A 13,428-nucleotide genomic window follows, 5' to 3' on the forward strand; every position below is an offset into this window, starting at 1 on the left:
CAAAATCATCACCTTCTTTTGGTTCTCTGTCTCTAAAACTAGAATCTATTGTGCCATCACAATCCATTTCTGAAGAACTGCCAGTATTAAAAAATGGCCACTTTCTTCTTCATGTACTTTACATTTTAACAGCCCTTATTCAGCTCTCTTGCTGGCACAAATGTTGTTTCAACAGCTGTCACCCATCAATAGCTGCTGTTCACTTGAGATGCATAAACCGTTGGGTGACAGTGAACGAGTTATCTCAGGATTAATGGTAAATTGGTTAAAAATGACTTAATTAGATGGTCTTGCAGAATTAAATATTTCTTTTAAGAAGAAGAAAAAAGTTTTTCATACATCTTAATTAATTATGGGCCCCTTATAGCCCATGGGGCACTAGGCTGCACCCCAGGTTAGCCCATGCAAAAGTCTAGCTGAAGTTATCTGGAATTTCTCAAATAAACTGTAATGTTTAAAGTGAAAAAGAAGCTGAGTGGCAACTACTTTTTCACAAATTTTAGAAAGAAAGGGTAAGTAGGTTTATAATTATGAAATATCTGTAAATTTGTCTCTCATTTTTTTAGTAAAAGTCCGATAACTGACAGTTTTAGTGCAGTACTGGAACTGCGTCCATCATTAATTAACTATTGGTAATGCTAAGAATAGGTGCTGCCTGGTCAGCCATTGAGGATTTTACCAGTTTGGTTAGGACTATGTTTAAGGGAAAAGTGGTAGGGCTCATTGTCGAAATAAAAATGTATGATTTCCTGTTCTGTTATCAAGTGTGCTTAAGTGGTGTACTTAAGGAGAGATGGTGTCTGACACTGCACCACTCAGTTTGTGAAATCATGCTTAAACCTATGATATTATATTGTCAATTTTATCATTAAAGAACATAAAATATGCATTGGTAATATTTGTGGATATTTTACATTGCAGTTCAGAATTCCCATTTATTAGATAAACTAATGTTCTAAGTAGTACACAAAGATTGTTTCTTTTCAAATCTGTTAATTTAGAATAGTAGTCATAGAATGTCATAAAGAGAGCTTTTTTTATACTTTTTAACATTTTCTGTTATGCAGTTTTGTAAGACCTGCCCCTTTGTCACTCTCCACCTACACAGAGTTTTCAACGTTCTAATTTAAGTGTGTGAATACTCTGAGTAAACCAGGGTGAGTTGCTATGTGCATTGATCACTTTTGTTTTAAAGGGGACTTTGCATTAAAGGTCTTTTTTTAAGTCACATTATAATTAGATGTCAGCTGATGTGTTTTCTTAACATATCTACAGATTTTGATGCATATGTTCAACGTAGGTGCTACATAGTCCTTGTTCAAATTTGTGGTTGTATTGGCAAGGGCGAAAATTAAAAGAAATTTAACTAAGTAGTGCTCAGAGATTATTTAATCTAGTTGAGTAATATTTAAATTTTAAATCTACTTTGTAAATAATAATGAGAACTAATGTGCGATTGTGACAATGAACCAGATCATTGTCAATCTGGCAAAACCTTTCTATGTTTAGCAGACAAATAAAACATTTGTTAAAGCATCTGCTTCCACATCTATGTGAATATTAAAACCTACCAATCAACACTACATAATTATAATTTACAACTAAGTCAAATAAAAGGTTGCCAAATTCAGTTATAAACAGTTAATATGGCTCTGGTGGCCTATATAGTAGCATAGAATTGTGCTAGAATCTGTTTTAATATTTAAGAATGTAAGTTTGATTAATTTTTATAATACTGAAACTGAAGTTTATAATTATAAGTGGTGTACAGTTCATCACACAGAGTTATGACGAGGCTATCTCCTTGGCCAGTAACTCTTGATTTATGAAGGAATGTAAAACCATTTGATGCTGTCTGAGTTAAAGGGATAGTGTCAGATTTACTAAGCTAGGTTTCAGCATGAAGACTGTGACAGATAGAGGGCGCTGTCGTCCCCTTGAACCCTCGAATCATACGCCAGACACCAGATAAAAGTTCAAATGTTGACTTTATTTGTACAATACTGTGCACAAAGCACACTCCACTCCACTATATTCATAAATCAATACAATACAAATCAATACAATAATCCTCCTCTCCCAGACACGTTGTTGACTTCCTCCCAACTCGGCTCCCCCTTCTGGGATCTTTCATAGTCTTTTATAGTCCTTGACCCGGAAGTGCTTCTGATCCCTCAGTCCATGTGATTATCCAGCACTTCTGGGTCAGGTGAAAAGTCCTTTTCTTCAACCCGGAAGTACGTTGTTTCTTCTGTCCCCGTGACTGTGACGTACTTCCGGGCTGCATTGAAAATATATATCTCTGGGCCTCCCTGCAGCATCTCCTGGTGGCCCCGACGTTATCCAGCAGGGCTGTGCATTAAAACTCCACGTACCATGATGCCCTGCTGGAATTCGGGGCATCTCCACGTCGCAGGGAGGGCTCCAACTGGTGGCTTGGAGGTATTGGCCGGGATGAGCTGCCGGCCATATATCACAATATTCCCCCCTCAGCGTAGAACCATTGTTCGACGAGTCCAGTCCCGTGAGGGTTCCTCCAGGAGGAGTTTCTGGTCAGACCTTGGCTGTTTCTTGTATCGTATTCCCTGGAGAATCTAGGGGGAATGTTAAACCAGTGAGACACCTTATCCCCTGTTCTCCAAGGACAATTTCGCCAAATGTGGCCCGGCCGTCGGCATCCATAACACTGCCTCTGTCCTCCTGCTACTCTCCCTCTGCGGAACTGGAAACATTCGGGAAATGCTGGCTCCGCTACTGTCTGAATCCCATTTGATTTGCAAATGAACGGTGGAGGCGTCTTCAGCACCGCATCACTCCGGGTGACAGCACTATTCAGCTGCTCTGGCTCGATCGATGCTTCCCCTGCCCCCTTGGTCATTATTCCCAACTCTCTTGTAGGACTCACAGTGACTTGGCACCCGCTACTAATTAATTGTGGGCCCGGTTCACACTGCATCCCTCTATGATGTACGGTACCGGTCTCGTTTACCTGTACCACCGAATTAGTTAATACAGGAGGCTCCTGACCAAACCGCCTCAGGCAATCGTTCACCTTTCTTAAAGGCGCTTCGGCCGCTGCTCCCAGCTCCTCAACGATCTTCTTAATGTTCGTCAGGACCTGTAAGAAACTCCAAAACATTATTTAATTCAGCCAGAGGTAGGCTCAGGCGATCACTAGCCTTACCCTCCAGCTGGGAGCAAATTAGCACACCCACTTCTGGCACGTGCTCTGCTGGGTTTCACAAGGGTGACTGGGATTTGGAGTTCTTTTTCAGAGGACTGGGTCGCCATCTTTGTCGGACTGCAACCCGCCTGTATTAATTTGTCGGCGGATCGATCAGTCATTTCCCGGCCCTCCTTACCTTTTTGTGGGGTGAGCGGCGCTTCGTTCACCTCCCCTTCCCCCTTCCCCTTCGGAAAGTCCAAATCCGTTTTTTCCAGGGCACAGCCATAAGCAGTAGGACGCAGACCTTCTCCTTTCCACAATCCTTCGGGTTGGGTCACATGTCCCTCTCCGGCACCTGACATGCGGAAGTCCTTTGTTTCATTCGTCTGTCCGAGCAAGAGCGCACCACCGTCTTCAGGATTTCCTCCTGCAGAGTCTCCGGATGAGGTTCACCGAGGTATGTGCACAGTACAAAATTAGTTATTTTAAAGATGTTATCTATGATATCCCCAGCACATACCTCGTTGTAGTCTTCTTTCTCCAGAGGCTTCTCCCGACCCATGTAGCTGCTCCAAAGCTCATCCTGAGCATTTTCCATGATGAGCGTGGAACTTCCGCTTGGGCTGTTGCTCTGCTTGGCCGCCTTCTTCATCTGATCTTCTTCTGATCCCTCAGTCCACGTGATTATCCAGCACTTCCAGGTCAGGTGAAAACTCCTTTCCTTCAACCCGGAAGTACGTTATTTCTTCTGTCCACGTGACTGGGACGTACGTCCAGGCTGTAGGGAAAATATAGGTCTATGGGCCTCCCTGCAGCTTCCCCTGTAGCAGTGTTTCTCAACCTTTAACTGTTTTCATAACAGTTTTAATCACGCCCCCCCTAACATTTTCTTGAAATGTAGATGCATATTTTATTATACCTATTTAACTTTTAGTGACATTTATAACTCTATATTTATTGTTCTAGTATCAGAATGTACAGTAGTTTAAGTTAATTTGTTTTGGCTTCAACAGATGTTTTTTCCATATTTTTGATTCTTTTTTTTTTTTTTCACATCTTCGCGCCCCCCTTTTTGTTACTTCGCGCCCCTCTAGAGGGGCCCACCCCACAGGTTGAGAACCACTGCCCTAGCTGCCCCAACGTTATCCAGCAGGGCTGTGCATTAAAACTCCACATACCATGATGCTCTGCTGGAAGTTTGGGGCATCTCCACATCGCAGGGAGGGCTGCATCTGTCGGCTTGGAGGTATTGGCCGGGATGAGCTGCCAGCCATATATCACAAGACATAAATCAGATTTTATAAATAATATTTTATCATTTACCAAAGCAACTTTGTTTCCAAGAGAGCAAATGTTCGCAAACAGCATTTTAAATGGCAAAGATGTTTCTGAGCTGCGATTGGAACTTAGCCAACCATTGTGCTGTGATAGAGTCAACCATACTAACTAGTGGAAACACTGCTTTCAATGCCATGTGTTTTCTTTCTAATAATGCTAAACAGTAGTTTTAAGTTTTTTTTGGGGGGATCATGATGGTTGTATAGCTGTGTTTTGGGATCCCTGAAGCAAAGTTCAGAACTATGAGACTGCTCCACTGACAGACTGAGGAGATCGTTCCTCCCCCACACCATGCGACTCTTCAGTTCTACCCGGCGGGGTAAACGTTAACATTATACAAAGTTATTGTCTGTTATACCTGCATTTTTATCACTCTTTAATTTAATATTGTTCTTTATCAGTATGCTGCTGCTGGAGTATGTGAATTTCCTCTTGGGATTAATAAAGTATCAATCAATCAATCATTTCCTGTGTGTCCTAATAGCACAGATATAAATTATATGTTTCAAAAATCAAGAATATACCCATTTTTAGAGGTCAGAGTAAAACAAAGGTTTGATATGATAATGGAACAAATATGTTTGTTTAATTTGGCAAAGATTGATTTATTTTTTAATGGCAACATAATTTCTACCCAAAGAAGTGGGGCAGTGTGCTTTGTCAAGATAGACTTTCGCATCCCTTGATGTATATACGGTACATATATATTATAATGCCTATTATTTCTGACTCTTGACGAAAAACTGTTTCTTGCTTTTTAGATTAATGAGAACCGGAAGAGGTCACCAACTTTGAGTGTTCAGTTTCGCCAATCACTGGATTCTCTCATGAAGACCCTAACTGTCTGCCAGCCATATTTCATTCGTTGCATTAAACCCAATGATTTCAAAAAGCCTCTGGTATGTGGAAGATAATAGAAAATAATTTATATTTCTAGTATTAGAAGTACAAGAATATGGGTGTTCACCAGATTTTATATATAGCAAATATACCGGTTGTCCTACTCTTGTAAGATGTATTGAACTCTAAATAATCAACACAGACCTCAGCATTGACATTTGAAGTGCATCATCTTTTGGAATATTGTATTTGTCATTGTAACAGATGGTGCGTCACAAACAGTTGTATCAAAATGCTTACTGAAAATGTTTGTGGTGTTCCATCTATTGTAATGACAAATGCATATGTCTCTGTTACATGCCAGTTGGTATAGTATTTATAAAAAGCACTTTTTCCATGTAAGTGATGTGAAGTCATCTTTTGGAATGACAGAGACATGACAACCAGATCTAAACACAGACACACACACCCTTATTCTTTTATTAAGGTGGATTTTTTTGTTTTTCCTTTTTAGTTATTGCCAATATTGCCACCAATATGCATTTGTTTAAAATAAAAAAGTAAACAGACAAATGTCATCTAGTGTTCTGAGGTGAATAGTTTCAGTGCTTTCTTCTCACAGTGTTTTTTTTCCAGTACTAACATATCAATGTACTGTCCATCAACATCAACTTACCACATTTCTACCAATAGATGTTTCTGGGCCTTTTCCCTATCCCTTGCTATGAAACCCCATACTAATCCACTAAAGTGTACTCTACAGTACATTAGTGATATTTATGATCTCTGTAATCTACAATCATATATACTATTGTGTTCACTCGTTTTTATGATTTGTTTTCTTGCAGATCTTTGACCGGGATCTTTGTCTTCGGCAGCTGCGTTACTCTGGTATGATGGAAACAATCCGCATTCGTAAGGCTGGCTATCCAATCCGCTACACATTTGAGGAATTCCTGGACCGGTATCGTGTGCTTCTTCCTAGTGCTGTTTGTGATCCCAAACTGGTACTACATATTTTCATTACTGGTTCTTTTTTGTACTTTGGTAGTAAGCCATACTCCTGGAAAAAAAACAATACTCATTGGAGTCAATTGGTTTGTTGCTATTTGAATATATTTATTTCTGTAACATTTTCTTACTATGGTCCTTTAATTTTATAACCTTCAAATACATAGATTTATATAGCACTATAATAGACATTCAAAGAGCTTTACATAGACTAGATGGTACGGGATCCCTTCAACCACCACCAATATTCTGCATCCACATACTTTTGCGATTGCTACAAAGGATCTATGTATGTGTGTAAACTTCACCATAAATCCAGAAGTGGATAAAAGTCATGACATAGTGTGTTTTATTTTCAAAAATTCTTCATATCTCTAAATATCTCTATATTCTTGTTGTCTTCTTTGATTTCAACACATCCAGGGCAGCATAGCTGGAAGGTTTGCTGTTCTTATATGTATTTCATATCATTCAAGTATCATGCCTACCACTGATTCTTTGTAGCTTCTGGACTACAGCTGATTTCTGAAGGTTTCATGTTCTCTCCTTGGCTGTCCTTCAATGTCTCTAATTACACTGATTGATTGCCATCTCTAGAATGAGTATGATTATGCATGTTGCTGAATCTGACTAGGACCTGTAATGGATTGCTACCCCTTTTTTTTCTCTGTGTCTAATTCCCTGTGGCAATTGTTTTAGCCAATGGATTCTTTAATCCCTAAACAATAAAAGGTAGTTAAGAAAAGCTGATTGTATTGATTGATTGTTTAGCTTTATTTTATATACCAAAAGATGTGCAGTCATGCTGATCACAGATTTTAAATTAAACACTGGTAATGGTGCTTCCTCCAGTCTAGGACAGCTTTCCTGCACCTTAACTTGAGAAAACCGTGCAAAGGAGGTAGTTAATAATAATTTTCTTCCAGTTTGTTTAGTGAGCGCTATGTTTCTTCTAATTTTGCTGTATCTACAGTAGTTATTATCTAAGTTGTCATATCAGTTAAATTTTAGGTGTTATTGACAGTCTTGTCATGTGTTAAAGTTCTTAAATTCTTTTTCAAGCCCTTCATTGTTTTATTGACTCATTTTCTATAGATAAAAGAAGATCCAGAGCAGTGCTGCGGTTTCATTTCTGAAGCCATCATTGGTCAAGAAGGAGACTGGAAAATAGGAAAAACAAAGATATTTCTTAAGGTACAAGCCTAACCACACATCAGTTGCCTGTTTTCAGATTTCTCCATTGGTTGTTGAGTTTAAATGGTAAAAATGCATTAAGCAATGAACATGTAACTTCTGCATTTGCTTCTCTAGGATTACCATGACATGGTGCTGGAAGTTGCAAGGGACAAAGCTCTTAATGAAAAAGCTATACTTATTCAGCGAGTTCTTCGAGGCTACAAACACAGGTATGAGAATAAATCCCCTGCAGCTCTCAGATGAAGCCTGTGGAATCTAGTGATTGCAGTGGCTGTTATAGTAGTGTAGTGTCCCAAATTACAAAATCAGGAGCGCATTTTTAAATTTTAACACACAAAGAACAATAACAATTATACGTAATGTTCAAAGTAACTGTGGTGGTGGTTATCTGCCAACTGTTTTCTATTTTAATCTACAGACCCTTATTATAATGTTAACTTGTGCCACACTTTGGAATCTTTGCAACGCTAGATCAGACTTGGAAATTAAATCATACATTTCAATTGTTTTTGTTTAAATGGACTCACTGAAACATGAATAACCTCTTTAATTTAATCTTTCATTTTCTAGTGGTAAGTAGGCATTTATTTGGTGGTAAATTTCATTTCGGATGGGGCTCCAACATAATAGTTCAGGTCCAGTTATCATTTTGGTGATTGCTTGAATTTAAGAAAATAACCCCATAGATACACTACTGCTCAGTTTAGCAAACTGCTATGTAGTGTTATATCTACAGTATTGTGTCTGACATCTGCCTTTGTGAAAGCTTTTTGTGTAGCTTAATACATGTAGAAATGCAAGGATTCATTTTCCAGGCTATTGATTTGTCTTATTGATGCTGTAGCCTGAGCTGTATATAATGTTTTTTGTGGATTTTATTAAATAAAAAGAATAAGCAGAAAAGCATGTATGCACATTGCAAGTACTGGTCATATTAGTTAACAAAACAAAAATGGGAACAATAGGTCAAGTTTCTCATCTATACTGTATGTCAGTTATGTAAGTGTTGTTAATCAGCTACTGCCCACCTTTTGAAAAGTGGCAACAAATCAAAGAACTGTTAAAAACATTTTTGATTGTGACTCTCTGATTGAGCATCCATTGTAACAGCTTCTTTACAAATTAAGGGTTTTGTTTCTTTACTAGGAAGACATTTGTAAAACAGAGGAAGGCTGCAGTTGTGCTGCAGAGTGCCTGGAGGGCGTACAAATGTAGAAAGTTGTATCGTGTGGTAAGTGACATTAATTCTGTACCAATCCAAGGACTGGATGCACAGTTCTGTGTGAATAAAACAACAGGCTTCATTTTTTAGCTCCATTTATTTCACCATAACACACATACAGTATGAACAGCATATCTATGTGCTATGGATGATTGTGCAGTATATGTATGTTAATGTTCCCAGGCCTAATTATATATATATATATATATATATATATATATATATATATATATATATATATATATATATAAAATAAATTAGGCCTGGGAAAGTTGACACGTTAATTTTTGCAATTAATGTGACCCTGACAGTTGTCACATCCAGTGTGTACCTAAAGAATCATATACACATCCAGCACCGTATTTATATCCATCCATCCATTATCCAACCCACTATATCCTAACTACAGGGTCACGGGGTCTGCTGGAGCCAATCCCAGCCAACACAGGGAGCATGGCACTGCAGGGCACACACACACACACACCCACACACCAAGCACACACTAGGGATAATTTAGAATCACCAATGCACCTAACCTGCATGTCTTCGGACTGTGGGAGAAAACCGGAGTACCCGGAGGAAACCCATGCCATATTTGGTACCTTTAAACATTTTATGAAAAGGTTTAAATTTAAAGGTTTAGCATTTTGTATTATGAATTTCTCAACAATATGCCACATGTCAATACATAGAGGTGCAAAAGTGGGAGAAGAGGGGGGTTTATGGCAGTTCTTGGTGCAATGCTAGAGAAGAGTTGCGAAGGTAAAAATTATGCTCTCTTTTGTTTCATTTTATGTTTCTATAAGAAGAATCAAAGTTCTATCACATAAGTGCTAAAAAAGTTGTCTTTGAGTGGCACTAAAACCAAAATATGTCTCTTGTATCTCTGCATTTAACCTGCCATTCTGCCAGCCAGCTTACAGTGCTGACTGCCCTTATATACAACTGGGCACCTTTTTCAGATGTATTGCAGAAAAGCGCCCTGCATGCCAGTCACAGTCATATTAGTATGACAAAATTTCACAAAATAGAATTGTCATGATTATCCCTACCAATGTTCAGATTTGCAGTATCTTCACTAATTTATGGAAAGAATACAACAAAACATCCAGGTAAGGCACAGTATCGTTTTAAAGTTAAATAGCAGCTATGGAGGTCATTTTTAGCGTGCCAGGAGCAAAGGTGTAAGTAGAGCAGTATTTTTCCACCATTTATCTGTGGTGGCATACATTTTGTAACCCAAAAATTCCCAAGGCATACCATGATTCTACCAACCACAAAAGCATTAAATCTATCCTCCTCAGACAGGTCTTGACCACCTCAGGCCAAGCCCCAGGGGCACTACACTGTTATTTCCAATTATTATTATTTATTTCATCCATCCATCCATCCATTTTCCAACCCGCTGAATCCGAACACAGGGTCACGGGGGTCTGCTGGAGCCAATCCCAGCCAACACAGGGCACAAGGCAGGAACCAAACCTGGGCAGGGTGCCAACCCACTTATTATTTATTTTTTATTGTTTATTTATTATTTATTTTTATCATTATATTTATTATTATTCTTTCCTCACTGAAAAATTGAGGATAGTATTTACCGAGGTTTAACACAAGTTTTAATGTATGCCCATTTAAGAGATGCTTATTCTTTTAATTAAACCAGTCTTCAGCAGTGCATTCAAAGTCATTTTGATTGTTTAATTTTTACTTTGACACATCTGTGTCTCATATGCTATGCCAATTGCCTTCTTTTCAACGTGCCTTTTAGGAAGGCATTCAAACTCAGGTTGTACTTGCTCAAGTAGTATTTTGTTAAAATCTCATGTTTAAGGTCATTGCTTCAGTTTAAACTATGCCATAACTTTTTTTAAATTCCTTTGTGTTGATTCTACATAAAATTTGTGATTTACTGTGTACTTACTTCATGATCTATATATTAATTTTATAATTACATCTTTTAATGTTAGATATGATTAATCACAATTAATTCCATACATTTATGTGATAGTTAATTTTTTTAATCGATTCTTGGGTGTACAACTGAAAAGGACATAGCATGTAACATTTAAGAACAGGACAAAATCAGGGCAGATTAAATGAGAAAATGTCAAAAAAGTTGCCATTATAGAAGATGAAAGGAGAGATTTAAAAGTTAGTCAGTCGTTAAGACCTGAAGTAAAATGTGAACATAAGTTGAGAATGAGCTTAGATTTTTCTGTTTTTATTTTTAGAGAAATATCAAAGCAAAATGACACCTTTTATTGGCTAACTAAAAAGATTACACTATGCAAGTTTTCAAGGCAGCTCAAGCCCCTTCTTCAGAGATCAGTGTAACTATAATCAAGTAGTCTACAACAGGCTTTATAAGGTCTTTGATTTTAATAGCTGTATGAAAGAGGTAATACTGTTTCCACTTCCACCACTATATACCATATCAATTACTAACCTGCTTAATCCAGGCCAGGGTCACAGGGGATCTAGAGCCTATCTTGGCTTCCATATGCTGCAAGGCAAGAACAAACTTGCAAAGGTGCCAGTCTATCGCAGGCCAAACACACACACAAACTCCTACATGCTGTACATACACTAGGGCCAATTTAACGTCACAGATTCACCTAACTTACAGTGGTCAGTGAGAGGAAACCAGAGCACCTGGGGACACTCAAAAATAGGAAGAAAATACATACTCCATGCAGAGAGGACATAGGAAACAAACCCTGGTCTCCTTAGTGTGAGGCAGCTGCACTACTACTATGCCACTGTGCTGCCTCTACCTGCCAAATATAACTAGGAAATATAAACTAAAATGCAAATTCGTTTCTTCCAATAATAATGATGGTGTAGATGCTGTTGGTTTCAAAATCATATACCCCTAATTAATGTTGTTTGGATCATCAGAAACCTTTGACTTAACACTGAATTCCTCTTTCTCCTCACTGTTAATGAGCATCATGATCTCATTATTGACCTCTGGTACAGTGCCACTTTTTAAGGACAAAATGTTATTTTTGTTGCTACTGCCTATGCGTAAATCTGCTTAAAAAGTCCATAGAGTAGTTTTTTCTCATTGGTATTGACAAATCTGCCTTTGGTCATGGCTGGTTATGGCAGTGCTACAGCAACTTCTCTAGGGTTCTGACTGGTCCACCATGAGTGATGGATTTGAATTTGGTGAGCAGCAAGTTGTGCATTTGCTGCAGTCACTTCTTTTGCTTTTTCTAATATTTCATTAGTTCTTCTTAGATGGCACATTGTTCCCATTATCTCATTTTTAGACTTCTAAGATGACTGGTTGGGACTCACTTTGCTTTGGTTGGTCTTGTATCTGTTTATAATAAGTAAATAAATAATGATTGACAATGATAATGATTTACATTTATAATGCAAGGTAAAACACAGAGGGATAAATACTGTGTATCATAAACAGTTCATGTTAACCTCGGGTCCATTGAACCACCCTGAAATATTTTTTATGATGGTTCATAGATGGAATTTTGATTAATGTATTTTGTCATTCCAATCCTGCCCCCAATTAAGTTTTAGCTATGCAACTGGTTTCTGCACCTTCCTTCGTAGGTATGGTTTGTACCCTTTTGCGCTGATGTATTGAGTGACTGAAAGAAAGTTTTCTTCAGGATTACTGAATGTTGTTTCTTGACAACTAGGAGACTAGGCACGGCAACACCCTAGTCCTGGTGCAGTCCTCATAGATCTCTATTGATACTCTTGTATGTGTGTGTGTTTGTTCTCAAAATGTCTGCCTGTTCAGTTGTTTATGTATGTAAGTGAGTTGAGCTGAATCATTTCATTAGAAACATTATCAGAGTATTAACTGGTTGAGGCTAGAAAGTAAAAAGTGAGGCAATAGCTGAGAATGCAACTTGTAAATATTTCTTGACGTCTGAGTTAGGTTCCTGGTCTCCAAGAAGTCTTGCCCAGGGTTCTTTTGAAAAAATGCTGGGAGTTTGGCTTTGAGTATAGTTGGATATAACCTAACTCTTATGTTTTCAGGTCCAGCTTGGTTTTGCCAGGTTGCAGGCCCAGTGTCGCAGTCGACAGCTCTTCCACCGGTACCAGAAAACCCGTGCTATGGTTGTCTTACTGCAAGCACGTTGCAGAGGTTATCTACTCCGGCAAGAAAAACGCAAGAAGCTGGAGGCTGTGCACATACTACAAGCTTACACTCGAGGCATGCTGGGTAGAAGGGCAGCAGCCATTTTGCGGAACGAGGTACTGTACATTTTTCTTGTAAATTTCTGCTTGCATTTGTTTACATCAAAAAGCCCAAAACAACTTAGCACTGTGCATTTTTTTCTTTACTGTCTCCCACACCTCCACACTCTCCAATTGTGTTTTCTTGAATGAGGCTTATCTCCACTCTTTCTGTCAATAGTTAAAGACTGCACCTTTTTTTCCTTTGGCGGAACATTTTTTCTCACTTTAACTTTCATTTTTAATGCAGGAATCTACCATACAACTTCTCGGTTTCTCTTTACCTCCTTTCATGGCCTTACTTGTGGCACAAGTATAATAATGATAGCACTTCAGCACATTCTTCTACTACATTGCACCAATACCCTAAACAAAATGTTTGAAAAACATCCACTCATTATTTTTCAAAGCCAATGACCACCAGGGAAGAAAATACATCTAT

General features: G+C 38.4%; 1 protein-coding gene across 1 annotated transcript in view; it reads left to right on the forward strand.

The window, feature by feature from the left end:
- Positions 1-13,428, forward strand: part of LOC120535134 (unconventional myosin-VIIa) — a 131,769-nt gene that overhangs the window by 46,765 nt on the left and 71,576 nt on the right. The window contains exons 15-20 of the mRNA XM_039762746.1: positions 5,266-5,403; positions 6,193-6,351; positions 7,451-7,549; positions 7,667-7,761; positions 8,699-8,783; positions 12,786-13,004. Coding sequence (XP_039618680.1) covers positions 5,266-5,403; positions 6,193-6,351; positions 7,451-7,549; positions 7,667-7,761; positions 8,699-8,783; positions 12,786-13,004 — 795 coding nt within the window. The remainder of the gene's footprint in view (positions 1-5,265; positions 5,404-6,192; positions 6,352-7,450; positions 7,550-7,666; positions 7,762-8,698; positions 8,784-12,785; positions 13,005-13,428) is intronic.

The sequence above is a fragment of the Polypterus senegalus genome, chromosome 1 (assembly GCF_016835505.1).
Source record: "Polypterus senegalus isolate Bchr_013 chromosome 1, ASM1683550v1, whole genome shotgun sequence".
NCBI classification, from domain to species: Eukaryota; Metazoa; Chordata; class Cladistia; order Polypteriformes; family Polypteridae; genus Polypterus; species Polypterus senegalus.